General features: G+C 40.7%; 1 protein-coding gene across 7 annotated transcripts in view; it reads left to right on the plus strand.

Annotated features, from left to right (window-relative positions):
- The window catches only part of Patj (PATJ crumbs cell polarity complex component), a 314,603-nt gene that overhangs the window by 130,221 nt on the left and 170,644 nt on the right, over positions 1-13,738 (plus strand). For all 7 annotated transcript variants that reach the window (XM_075944778.1, XM_075944774.1, XM_075944777.1 and 4 more), the window contains exons 25-27: positions 1,268-1,378; positions 6,207-6,284; positions 10,518-10,620. In XM_075944778.1, coding sequence (XP_075800893.1) covers positions 1,268-1,378; positions 6,207-6,284; positions 10,518-10,620 — 292 coding nt within the window. The remainder of the gene's footprint in view (positions 1-1,267; positions 1,379-6,206; positions 6,285-10,517; positions 10,621-13,738) is intronic.

Raw genomic sequence — 13,738 nt, forward strand, 5'->3', positions numbered from 1 at the left:
TGTCTCAACAGTTAAGAGCCCTTACTTCTGTTCCATATGACCTCGTATGTTCTCAGTACCTTCGTCATGTTGCCCACACTAGAGCTTATCACAGTAGCTTCAGGGAATCTGAAACCTTCTTCTGGTATCTTCAAGTACCCGCACATATGTGACATATGTACACATATCAAATAAATCACATCTTTAAATAAATAAAATTATTTTTCCGCCTTATCTGCTAGTTTTTTTCAAGCTGACACTGGCATTCAGAGTTACATTTTACCATACATTGTATCAAATGTAATGAATCATTTGTTCTTTTACTGTGATTCCTATTATAAAGTTTTTATTTTGTTTGATTTTACTTAAGCCCATGATGAGTTCTGTCTGTCTGTTGTAAACAGTTGTTTTTAAGCAATTACATGATAGACTTAGGTACATAATAAGAACTTCTTTAAGAAGCCGGGGTTTATTTCTGAGGAGTAGGTCTTCACTCATGTGATCAGTTGAATTCCTGCTTTCTAATTCTAAAGCCGAGAAGAACCAGGATTTGGTGTTGCAGTGTGTCCCTAGCTTCTTCCCACTATCAACCATTTCCATCTGTCACTCTAGGGTCCACTAGGGGAACTCCTGCCTTCATCCTTCCATCCTTCTCTTCATGCCTTTGAAACAAAGCACTCACCACCCCGCTGACTAAACCCACCTCACAATTAAGTTGTTGCTCTGTATTTGATTTGAAACCCTGGTTCTGTGCTCTTAGAGAACAGTGGAGATGCTAGCAAATTAGGCTCTCTGAGTTTCTATAATAAGCAAAAGAGCCTGTGCATGCTTGTACACTTATTTTGTTAACACAAATTGGGAAATACTCAGTTTCTGCACTGTAATAATAGTTTAACCCTCAGTTTAACGGAGATACAGTAAAAGTTCAGAAGGTTCCTCACTCCGTTCTGAATAAAGCTTCTGTTACATACAGCCCTGTGCTATTGCAGAGACCTCCCGGGAGTGGAACCTGACCAGCTTCCAGTTCAGGGTCATTATATGAAAGTGGAAATATTGTTATAATGGAACTGTTCGCTTTGCCCTGCCCCAGGTGAAAGCATGGTTTTCCTGAATCACACTGTGAAAAAGTAGAGCATTTCCTTTGTAGTTGTTTCCAGTTCCTGAAACAGTGGTCTAGCTCATTAGTTTCTGGCTTTTCTCACACACAGGATGATTGATACATGAACTTGAGCTAACCCGTGCATAATCTGGTGCCTTTCTAATCAGAATGTCGTCTTGTGAGTTTTAGGTGTCTGGCATAGACCTGCAGAATGCCTCGCATGCCGAAGCCGTGGAGGCCATCAAGAACGCAGGCAACCCTGTGGTGTTCGTGGTACAGAGCCTGTCATCCACCCCCAGGGTCAGTACAATCCTGTTCTGTTCTCCTCTGTGCTAACCTTTGTCCCCCAGTATTCCCACATGTTCATTGTTGCTTGGCTTACTAGTAGAAAAAACAGTAACTCAGTACAGATTTAACATTTCCCTTCAATTTCTGTTTTTAGACCCAATTTTGATCTGCTGGCCAAAGTTGAATCATGACACCATACATTATTAGTTTCAACAAGCCTGTGAATCACACAATCTTCTTCCTAGTCCCGTCCTGCCTGCTTGTTGGTTCTGCTAACACAGCGACGCACTATATCAATTTTCTAAGTTATTTTGAAGTTGGAAAGGGTCAGGTATAAAAACCTTGTAGAGGAGCCGTCATGTGTTTATATGTTTGGATCCTATAAAGAGAGATATGTTGTCTGTTCTTGTGATAACCACTCAGTTAGTAGAATCAGACCTCTGACACAAAGGTATCAGTGGCAGCTGTATATTTCTCAGTAGCTTGAATCCTAGAATTGGAAGAACGTGTACTTCTGAACAGTAGAGAAACTACACAGTTTTGGTGTTTCTTGTGTCTCAATCCTTCAGGGACTACAGATGCTAATACTTGTGTGGAGAACAGGGCAAGTGGATCACCAGCTGTCTTAGCACCCCAGCTTTAATGGGGTACTTTGCATGCAGTTTCTGAATAGTGGTCTGCAGCCGTGGTCACAGTGGGCAGCTCTGCTGTGTTTCTGTGTACCACCGCTGTGCCTTCCATCCTTATAGTGTGTTGCTCACCCCACCAAGACCAACTGAGACCTCTCATTTTTATATGATTTGAGATTCAATTAGGCTTTTTTGGAGTTGTTTTTAAACTGTATTTTATAATATTGAGAATGGCACTGTGACTTTGCTTTTATTTCTAGAACTGCATTCAACAGGAAATTTAGCCATACTGTTCTTGCCAAATGGTACTTCCCAATAAACAATTGTGAGTGAAAATGGTTCATCCTGGATATACATTATGTGGCCACCATAAATGCCCAGTTGAAAAATGTTTAGAACATTTGAATATGTTATAGATTCAACTAAAAATGTCGAGTCTCCAGTAGCTTTCACTAGTGAGTTGAGATATGAGGTTTTCAGTGGGTGACATAAACTCACCACTAAAAACAGAAGCATCTCCTGAACATCCTTCCATACCCATGTCATCTGGTCCAGGAAGCAGAGCAGGGTGCCACACTGTAGCCTCTGGCCTCCAGCTGTGAGTGTATGGTAACTGATGGTGTTAGTCAGTTAGTTTGGCTTGCTCTGCTTTTAACCAGGTTCAGCACAATGACACAATTAAATTTCAAGCCTTTGCTAAAGGGGTTTGGCTTGATTGTTGCCACAAGTCTTGGGGTGGAGGTTGGCAGGTGCAGAGAATATTTTCACAGTTTCATTGCTTTCTCTAGTTTGCTGTGCTAACCATGGCTTAACTCTGGGCTTCACTCATGACAGCATTGTACTCCTGAGCTACTTTGTACTCATCCTCACCCTTCCAAATTTAATTTTATTAAATGAATCTCCAGTGCTAGGGATCAAACCCAGAGTCTCTCACATGTTAACTAGCACCCTTCCCCGGACTTTCTACTTTTAGCCCCTAGTTTTTATTTGAGACAAAATCTTTCTGAGTTGTCCAAGATGACCTCAAACTCCTGACCTCTTGCCTTTTATGTAGGTAGCTAAGGCTATAAGTGTAGGCCACCTTGCCCAGATATCTTAAGCATTTTGACCTATTGACACTAAATTTTGAACTTCCTTCAGAACTCTAAAAGATTTCCTAATACTATAACGTAAAAGTGTTTTTGTGCTGAAAAACTCGGCACCGTCAACCATACGGCAGTTCATGTGCCACATCAGAACTAGCACAGACACATCCCTTTCTGAACTTCTGAATCCCAGCTGTGTTTACAGCCCTTCCTCACCTAGCAATTGTTCATTTGTGATCAGAGCCTATGGTTCATTCCTTCTGCATTTCTCTTTGGGAAGTTTCTATGCCAAGGTAATCTTTTTCTCATGAAATAACCTAAGTACCTTTGATAGTAGCATTGTGTATATTTTTCCTATCCTTGCCCCTCCCTCTTCCATCAACAAAAAACCCTTTTGAAATTGTTACCATCTCCTCAGCCATCCCTTAAGCATTGTTAACTTCATTCATCTCTAAGCACTTACTGAATACAGCTATGTGCTAGACCATCAATTTCCCCAGAGTCAGTATGATGTGTCTTTCTTCCAGCACCCTGGCTGTACTTCCTTATCACATGACTTTAGCACGGTGCCCTTCTTTTGGTATATGCACCATAAAAATTCATCTTTCACTGCACTGTTACATGAAATAGATGGCGTTCTGTTTTCCTATAGGAGATATTGCTTTGGGTGAGCATTTTATCTTCTGAGCTTTGCCGGTGATTAGCATATGCAATAGTATGTTCTCTATTCAGAATGTAGACATCATGAGAGGCAACTGAATGTTCATATCACAGCTTTCGCATGCCTTCTATCTCGGCCTGCTTTTGACATGTGCGGAAGTAGTCCCAGATTGTGCTGTTTCTGGCATCTGTCAAGAACCGCCTGCCCATAGGCTGTGACCTTGTACTCCTGCAGGTTGTTAGTGTCTATGAGTGAGACAAAGTGCGGAGCACTATGCTGATTAGGAAGCTCTGACTGTACGTTAAGAAGGTATTGCTGGAGCTGGAGCAGCTGAGAGCATTTGCTATTCTTGCAGAGGACTCAGGTTTGGTTCCTAGTACCCATGTTGGGCCGCTCACAACTGCCTGTGACACCAGCTCCAGGGAATCTGACACCCTCTCTAGCCTTTGAGGGCACGGACATGCACACACATGCACAGTTACACAGACACGTGGACACGAATGTACACATACACACAGACACATACATATGAATAAAAACAAGTCTTTTGAAGAACTTATTATAGGTGTTTTTATTGAAGTGAAACATTTCTGAGACCTTACTAATTCTGAATTTGCTTATTTAGTAGAGTAAAATCGAATAAAATGTCATTTGCGTTTAGCTCAAAGTAGGTGATTTTTTTGTTTTGTTTTTAATGCTCTCTAGACAGACAGTTCCTTTATTTCTGAAAAGGTTTTTTTTTTCCCTACCTTCATGTCAGCCATCAGGTTTTATGCCATAATTATTTCTGTTGGCCATATGAACCACCATTACTAGTGGTTAGGAGTAGAGTACCTATCATGGGTGAGGCCCTAGATTCAATCTCTAGGACTAGAAAAGAAAACAAACACTAAAAATGCTATTATTTTCCTATGGTGTCTCATAGATAACATTACAAAGAGACATTATTTGGGAATTAGCAGCCAGATGCCAGAGGCAGCTGCTGCAGAGGAAGAACCAGGAGGACAAGCCATCTGTACCTTTAACTAAGCATGGTAGCTCACCAACACACTGGAGGCCAGCCTGGGCTATACAGAGTTCTAAGTAGCCCTGGAATAATGAGTGAGGTTCTGTGCAAAAATAAATAAATAAATAAGAAAGCTATGCTATTAGCATTTCTAAGAACATATATATATATAACTTCAGGGGACTAGAGAGATGGTTCAGTGGTTAAGAGAACTGCATTTTCTTGCATACTACCTGGATACAATTCCCAGCGCCTGTACAATGGCTTGCAGCTGCATATAACTCCTCTTCCAAGGGATCTGATGCCCTCTTCTGACCTCTATGGGACCAGGCACACTTGGAGCAAACACATGCTTACATGCAGGCAAAACATTCATGCAATAAAAAATAAATATATAAAATTTAAAAAATAAGTTTGAACTTTATTCTTTTATAAATAAATACTTAGTGAATGCAACTATGTATCAGACCTTGTCTGCACACCACAGAGTTACAAAAAAATCATCCAATTTCTTCTTTCATTGGATAGTAGAAATGTTTGTAATTTGTCCTTCTGCTACCAGTGATAGAAATTATCAAGTCCATGAAGTCTGCTAAATAACATATTTCTGCTGGGAGTTCAGAGGTCAAATAAATGAGGGATCCTATAATCTAACATCTCACTTTAGTCACCACTGAAACTTCCTTTGCAGAATTAGATATTTAAATAACACTAGTCTAGCTTTGTAGTTTTCTGTCTTCACCTTACACACAAATCTTTATTTGTTCTGGTGACATGATTTTATAGTGCAGATTTTCTCCACTTTACCTTCTTTTGCCAATTGCCTTGAATTGAACTTCTCATCTATTTACTTTGAGATGAAGTCACCAGATTCATTAAGTCTTTACTGTCTAAAAACACAGAAACAAAGACTGGAGCTTGCTTAGTGCCAAGCCTGGCCTGAACTAATAGACAAATAGACGAAAAGGAATGTATCGAAGCCCAATACATGGCCCCCATCTCCATAGCACTTTCCTCTTATCCCGAACTGGGAAGATGATGAGTTTGAGGATAGCCTAGACTACATAGCAAGTTCTAGAACAACCTGAGCTACACAGTGAGAAAAGTCACCCATACCACACTAACCAGAAAGAGAGGGGGATATTCCCCCCACCCCCAGACATGGCCTCAGTATGTAGCCCTGGAACTTGCTGTGTATGCCAGACTGGCCTCAGACTCAAATAGATCCTCAGGTTTCCGCCTTTGGAGTGCTGGATTAAAGGTATGCACCACCTTTTGTTTTCTTTTGAAACTGCGTCCCCCAGAGTGGCCTTGAGCTCACTGTGTAGTTCATTCAGACTTGGGATCCTCCTGCTAGGATTATGGGTGTGCACCATGGTACCAAGTTTAGAAGAAGACATTTGAGCTAGCTCATCGCTCCTTCTCTCCCCTCCCTTCTCCCTTTCTTTGGTGTTGGCAGGTCATTCCAAGTGTGCATAACAAAGGCAAGCCACCTGCCAGGACCCAGGATCAAGACACTCAGGGACCAAGAGCAAAGGTAAGCAAGCCTTTGAGGACTTTTGAGGACTGCTTTGGTTTCTTTTCACAGCTGAACAGTGGTGGGTGAGAGCAGTGAGGTGTCCTGTGGATTTCTGCTGGGTGTGAACCTTGGTCTTGGGATGAAGCAGGGACCAGGTGAAGCACAGCCAAGGACATCTGTAGCTCACTTTACTGTTTGGTTCTGCAGGCTGGCTGACCATTCCCAGAGTATGCTGCTCACAGTTGGAAGTTTTCATTTACATATTACTTTTCCTTAAGAAGATTCTTATCAAAATTTACCTCTACTGGGAAAAAATATTTTCATAATCAGTCTGAATTAGTCACCCATTTTATTTTCCTGCTTCTATTCTGATAGAATTTACTGAACTAAAAATTATCTTTGAATATGGTATCAATTACCCCATTAAGGGAAATTGGCTCACTATTTTAAAATAGGATTTGGTGGGCAAAATAGGATTTATAGTCCAAGCCTGTCCTGGCTGGAATTGTGAGAGGGAGGCCATGCTTCTGAGCTTGCTCTTCAACCAGCCTGTCTATCTCTGCATGCTCTGTTCCTCATTTATTGGTACCTGGCTATCAATCTTGTGTTCTAGTGGAGTGGGTTTATTTTTATTTTTTTATATCTCTCTTTCTAAAGTCTTGCACAGTTATGTTCATTTATTTCTATGTAAATTTAAAGTCAGCTTGTCCATTTCCACAAATTAGTTTGGTGATGTTTTGGGATAGATTTGAGACAACAACACATTGCTCTGATGTTGCAAACTTAGTTGCCTAGCATATATTTATTTCTGTGAAATTATTTCTCTTCATTGATGTTCATAATCCAGAAAAGTATAGACCCTTGATTTATTCCTAGAAATGCTGTGTTTTGCCAGTGAGACTGATTGTTTTCTAAGTTATTTCAGTTGTAATCAGACTGCTGTTTGTATAATATTACTGTTTTGGTTTTGTTGAGAAAATTCTCATCACTTTGATCATGTGAATCTTGATTTGTATTTTGTTTGTTTTTTTTTTTGTTGTTGTTGTTGTTTGCTTTCTCTTTTTTTCTGAGAGGGTCTTGTGTAGTCTAGGCTGTCTTGGAACTCGCTCTCTAGCTCAGAGAGACCTTGATCCTCCTGCCTCCATCTCCCAATGCTGAGATCACAGGTGTGTCTAGCACATATTTCTTTGAATCTGGATTCTCACATAAAAAACGTTTCTCTGGGTTAAGAAGATGTGGAGCTACTGCAGATCTGAATTCAGTTCCCAGCACCCATGTTTGACTGCTCAGAGCTGAGTATAATTCTAGTTCCTGGAGGGTCCCAGGCTTCTGGCTTCCGAGGCTCCTGAATTCAAATTCATGGGCCTGTACACCTCCACATACACACTTAGGTGCTTAGATTCTTTTAAAGGTTCTCAGATTGTGGTTTAAATAACACTAGTTTCTAAACTAAAGAGAAAAAGGTGTTTTTGGTTTTTGCTTTCAGGACTGTTATACATTATTAAAATACATTCAAAATGAGCAGTAAGAGTTTTCCTCAAATGCAGAGAGTCAGCGTCTAGATGCTATCCTAGCCGTGCAGACACAGAAATGCAAACCGCCTGTTTCTTCAGCATGAAATCAAACAGGAAACTAATAAGCATGTTGTCTATTACTTCTCAACCAGTGGACATTAGATCCATGAGCCAGCTTTGGGGGGTTTGTCATTCTCAATAAATGCCACCCAATGTCGAGAGCAAAACCCAAACTCCATTCATTACTGCCGTTGCTAAGTTACAGTCCAAGTGAATAACAGATCAGACTTAATCTAGTATCAAAAGCACACACACAGAATTGGAAATAAACCACAGAGAAATAGGAAAAAGTAATGGAGTTCTCTTTCTCAGAATATATACTATGTGAGTCAAAAAAGTTATGTAAATGGGTTTAAACAGCTCACAAATTGCATATGAGTCATCTCTGTTTAATTAGTTCTGGAAGGTGAGTCTCCTTGATCATCACAGTGGGAATTCCAAAACTGTCGGTGTATAGTGTAAAAAATTACAACAGTTTTCACAAAACTATGAAAAAGTGCATTGCCAACTATTTATTTAACTCACTAGTGAGGGCAATAAGAGATGGTAAGCCTGGTGCAGGGAATAGAAGAGAATTAAGTAAAGTTCAAATTTAGATAGAAAATTAGCTCATCCCTTATGGAACAAGAAGGTGTAACTTTGGTGCTATCTTTTATAAGACAAACCATTTGCTTCTCTGCCATTCAAAATCAATATGCTCTACTGTCAAGTGAGAATCATTTGCAATAGTTACAGTGGCACATGCTTGAAATCCTAGAACTTGGGAGATGGAGTCAGGGCCATCCTTGGCAATGTATAGAATTAGAAGCCAGCTTGGGCTATATCACATTGGACTGTATCTCAAAGAAACAAACAAAAAGAATTGCCTGCATCACTGTTATTTTCTGAAAGTTTATCTTTCAGGCAACAGCATGAATCAGGGCAGTTATTTAGATACCCAGTGAATACTTAGGGAGGTCACCATGTGCCTGGGACTAAAAGAGGAAGTGCCATTCAGTGTGTCTTGTTCTCTTTGTTGATGGTGTTGTCATCTCCTGGTCTACTTCAGCATAGAGAGCTCCAGCCTTCTCCATCACTGGAGGGTTTGCCTGTGTGCACACCCTTCTTTAATGTGCAGCAGGAGGGTGCCCTGGGGGACTGGGCATGATGCACACTTTAATCTCTGCACTGGGAAGTTAAGCAGAGAGATGATGGGTTCCACTCCAGCCTGAGTTAGGATGTACTTACCTGTGATCTTCTCTCAAGAGTGTTGGATGTAATCAAATAAGCTGGCATTCTTAGCTCTCAGTAGTACTTTCAGCCCCTGCTCTTGTTTGAAGGATCATCTCTGACATTGAATAAGCTGATTCTGAGAAAAGAAGGGGTAGTTTTGGCAGTGGGACCACCACTTTATTTTTCTTTCCATTTCACTCACTTTTTTTCAACTTGAAGACTATAGCTGTCACATTCTGATTTGTTTCTTAGTAAAATGTGAAACATTTTACTTCTCTTTATCACTCTTACAGTTTAATATTTTGTATTTTCCACATATATAATCACTGATTTCATTAGACATTGTACTCAAGAAATATGAGTGTTTTCTTCCATGAGTCCCACATAGTTCCTTCTCTTCTGGAGGAATTCACTGCCGTGTTATAATGACCAGTGTCCACTCAGCAGAGGTGTACCGTGTTATAATGGGCAGTGTCCACTCAGCAGAGGTGTACCGTGTTATAATGGGCAGTGTCCACTCAGCAGAGGTGTACCGTGTTATAATGACCAGTGTCCACTCAGCAGAGGTGTACCTTGTTATAATGGGCAGTGTCCACTCAGCAGAGGTGTACCGTGTTATAATGGGCAGTGTCCACTCAGCAGAGGTGTACCTTGCATTAGTGGTTTTGTCAGATAAAGCATAATTGACTGCACTTTATTGCAGTCATGTAGGAAGGCAAATCGTAATCTAGTCATTGGGTGTTGTGAAGGGCTTGGGCATCTCAGCTCCTGTTCTGCAGCACCTGGCATTTCTGGAAGGTTTGGCATGATTAATTTTTTCTCACTTTCAAGAACATGTCTTCATTCTGTGAAGGTAATTTAATAATAGAATTTTGTTTCACTTTAATTATCCATATGAGTCACATTGTTGTATGTTATGTTATTTGCTGTATAAATTTAGAGCATCCTTATTTAGAAATAATCAATTACACCCACTGCCCTTTTAGCATTAAATGTGTATGACCATCTACAAACTAATAAAATCTGATATTTTAGTTACTTTTAAAATAATCTGTAATCCTTATAATAAAAAACCTGAATAATTTTAAAGTTGATATTTTTAAAGCATTTGTTTTGAAAATCTGTGAGTCATTTAATTGGTAACACCGAGGATTGAGTCTGATGGCATAAAGAGAATGTACATGTCTCGCTTTCTCACGGGCAAAGAGGTGTGTTCTAGACAGGGCAGTGTTCTTCAAAGCTGTGCTCTTGAATTTCTATTGTTGCATTGCTGCATTTATATAAAATTACTTTTATAAAATAATAGGAACTGGAAGAAATAAATTGTATTTATTTTACAGTCCTTGTGTTGTGGCTGAGGCAGCTACAGCCAGACTGTTTTCAGATTATCTTTATGTGTGTGTTTTCTTTTGTCGCTGGAGAAAAGGATCATATGAAAGCTGTTAACCCTTTTCTTCACCTTCAGAGACATGGAACAGCTCCGCCTCCAATGAAGCTGCCTCCTCCGTACAGAGCTCCATCTGCGGACAGTGATGAGGAGAGCCAGGAAGATTGTGCTCTGAGCGACAGTGAGTTCCTTTGCATTATTTAGGGTAGATGCAGGATTATTAAATTCTGTTGCCATAACTATTGTGAATCACAAGTACAGGACTGTAGGTCTTCAGAAATGTGCGTGAGCAAGTGTTAAAAATAAAGTTTTATCTTTGAAACTCCTGTGGCTTTTATTTCCTAAACTTTTCTATATGAAATTAACAAAGGATACCTAAGAAGACTGTGTTGTCACAGTGCTTTAATTTTACTAAGAAGTTGTGAAACAAAATTGCTAAACCTGAGAATTGGGGTTCTAACCTTAACCATCTGAGTTGGCCGTAGGGGTCAGTACTGATTGCTGTCCTTTAAGGGAGTGCTGCCATGCTCCTGTGAAAGCACAGACTTACTGTGTCATAGTGCACAGTGGAGGCATCAGGAATTTGTTTCATGATTTTAATTTGTGCATTGAACCAACTAAACATTTTGCAGAGGTTTACTAGAGGCTGTATTTAAAGAAGTCACTTTTCTTTTGCATATACAGTATGTAGTTACGCCTGGTTGTTGCATATGCAGTTTCTTTTGGGATATGGAAGTGGTCTGGAAAGTAAATGGTAACAGTACTGTGCAGTCTGTAAGTGTAGCCTCTTCTCTAAGAGTGGTCAGTGCTTCCTGTAGTGATAGTGAGGCTGGATGAAGTAAACAGGCTTCCCCGAGCCACAGGGTCGTCTCCAAAAGGCTTTGCTCTTCCTGTTGCTTTTCATGATTATTAAGCTCACTTTATTCTTTTTATAAACAGGAATAAATAGAAATGAAATGTAAAAATGTAGCTGATACTGAAGTTGACTTTTTGAAAGTTTGATGTATGCTCTGCAGAGCCCTTTGCTGCTTCCTTTTCACTAGTTAACAAAGCTTGCTGAGTGTGATCCACTGTACAGAAAAAGCATCAGCCATAAAATGAATAAACAGCTCCTTTTCCCTTGGTGGAGTCACCAGCTGAGTGAATGAAGTGGTAGTGGGTCAGCCTCGTCTCCTGGAGGGCAACTTATTCCAGGCACAGACAAGTGTGAGCTCACTCTCTTGTTCTCATATGGACAGTAAGGCAGCTGCTTAGAATGTCAATTCTGACCCATCTGTGGCTCATGTTTGCCTATCAGTGGGCATGGATGCCCTACAGCACTCTGCTTCATAGGACTGTTTTAACAGGCAGAGAGTGCTTAAAGGACAGTCCAGTACGCACGGTGGTGGCGCACACCTTTAATCCAGGAACCTGGGAGGCAGAGGTAGGCGGATCTCTGAGTTTGAGGCCAGCCTGGTCTACAAGAGCTAGTTCCAGGACAGGCTCCAAAGCTACAGAGAAACCCTGTCCCAGAAAAGAAAGAAAAAAAAGAAATGGAAAAGAAAGAAAGGACAATCCAGTACTTAGTAAGTACTCTGTTTACCATGTCTCGGGCATCTTTTTGAAGCCTTACTTTTGGCAGCAGTGTGACAACTTCCATCATTGAGCAGAGAAACTGGGGTTCAGAGTTGTGTCTGAAGTCATGCAGTCATACATAGTAGGACTGGGGTTCTCACCCAGGCACTGTCTAGGGCCATGCTGCTGCTTGAGATGCTTTACAGTCCCGACAAAGGAACTGAGTGCTGAGGTCTTTTCCCTCACATTTTATACCATGAGATTTGCGGAACAGCAGCATCCACATGCACCCGTCAGTGAGGACAAGAAGGACCCTGGCTTACACTAAGTATTGAAAGAGCTGTAATTTCTCTTAACTGCGAAACCTTGTTTCATGGTTTCTCCAGCAAGTTCATTTTCGTGTGTCTATGACTCTTCTCTCCATTTCTTTTGTCTGTGATGTTTTTCACCCTCAGTGTGTATGCCCTTCTCATCTTACACACAATTGATTTCACTCTTAGCCTCCAGAAATGCCAAATACCTCACACTTCACCGACAGCCTGAGCCTTTGGCCTCCTGCACTCCCTTTAGAATAGATCTCCGCAGTTCTCTTTGTTCTGTGACTCATACTAATTTAATATTTTGCTCATTTGGCCTAAATTAAAAGTCATTCGGGTTACTGTTTATATCTGTTTTACTATTCCAGAACTCTTTTGTTTGCATTTTACGAAATAAATTTGGTAACTTCCCCAAGGTCTGTGCTGGAAGTACATGGCTCAGATTCAACTGTTGGCCCACAAGGCAGTGCTGACTTATAAGAGAGATCACGGACATGAGATACACATGGCGGCAAAGCCCACTACCGGCTTTGTTAGCTCTGGAGTTCATATAGGCAAGGTTTGTTGGGTGGATGTTATGGGTAGGTGGATACTATTGAGCGGCATTGGGAAAGTGGCTGGGAATGTTCTGTCTTTAGCTAATGTTCTAACAAAGAAGAAAAATGACAAATACTAAGCTTTGGAATAAAGTACAGAGGAAGTCAAAGTTAAATATAAGGTAAAATACTAAGTACAAAAGGTACTATGAGAAGAACCAGTATATTTTATAAGACCGTGTTAAGTAGAATGGTTCAGAGACTAAGATAGGATCCTCATGACATGGGGTTAAGTGGCCTTATGCATGCAGTCTTCAGGTAGTTGAAAATATCTGGAACCCGCCCTGCAACAACCTCTTAACTGTTAGTCAGCTGTCTCTCCCTGTAAGAAAATTCCTGAGGAAGTCAACTTTCAAGAGAAAAAGATTTCTTATCAGCTTTAAAAGTTTCTGATTAGGTCCCGTCACCTTGTTGATCAGAGCCCGTGTCTGTGTAGCACAAGAGCTGTTCACATCATAGAGGATAGAAGAGAGGGAGGAGGAGGAAATTCGAGCCGTGGGGGATGTGGAATAAGAAAGAGGAGAGAGAACCTGGCTCCCAGTGTCCTTTCCAAGCACACCTAAGGTGTAGAGAGCCTCTCAACGGGGCCGTAGACGGCTGCCATGCCTTTAACAACTGAGGCTTTTGGTTTTAGATTTATTTATTTATTCATTTATTATTTAATGTTTCTGAATATATGTATGTGCCATACCATATATACATGTCTGGTGGCCCGCAGAATTCAGAAGAGGGTCTTAGATTCCCTAGAAATGGAGTTATGGATGTTAATGAACCAGCATGTGGGTCCTGGGGTCTAAACATGGGTCCTCTGCAAACACAGCAGGTTCTCCTA

Source organism: Microtus pennsylvanicus, chromosome 13 (genome assembly GCF_037038515.1).
Source record: "Microtus pennsylvanicus isolate mMicPen1 chromosome 13, mMicPen1.hap1, whole genome shotgun sequence".
In the NCBI taxonomy this organism is placed as follows: Eukaryota; Metazoa; Chordata; class Mammalia; order Rodentia; family Cricetidae; genus Microtus; species Microtus pennsylvanicus.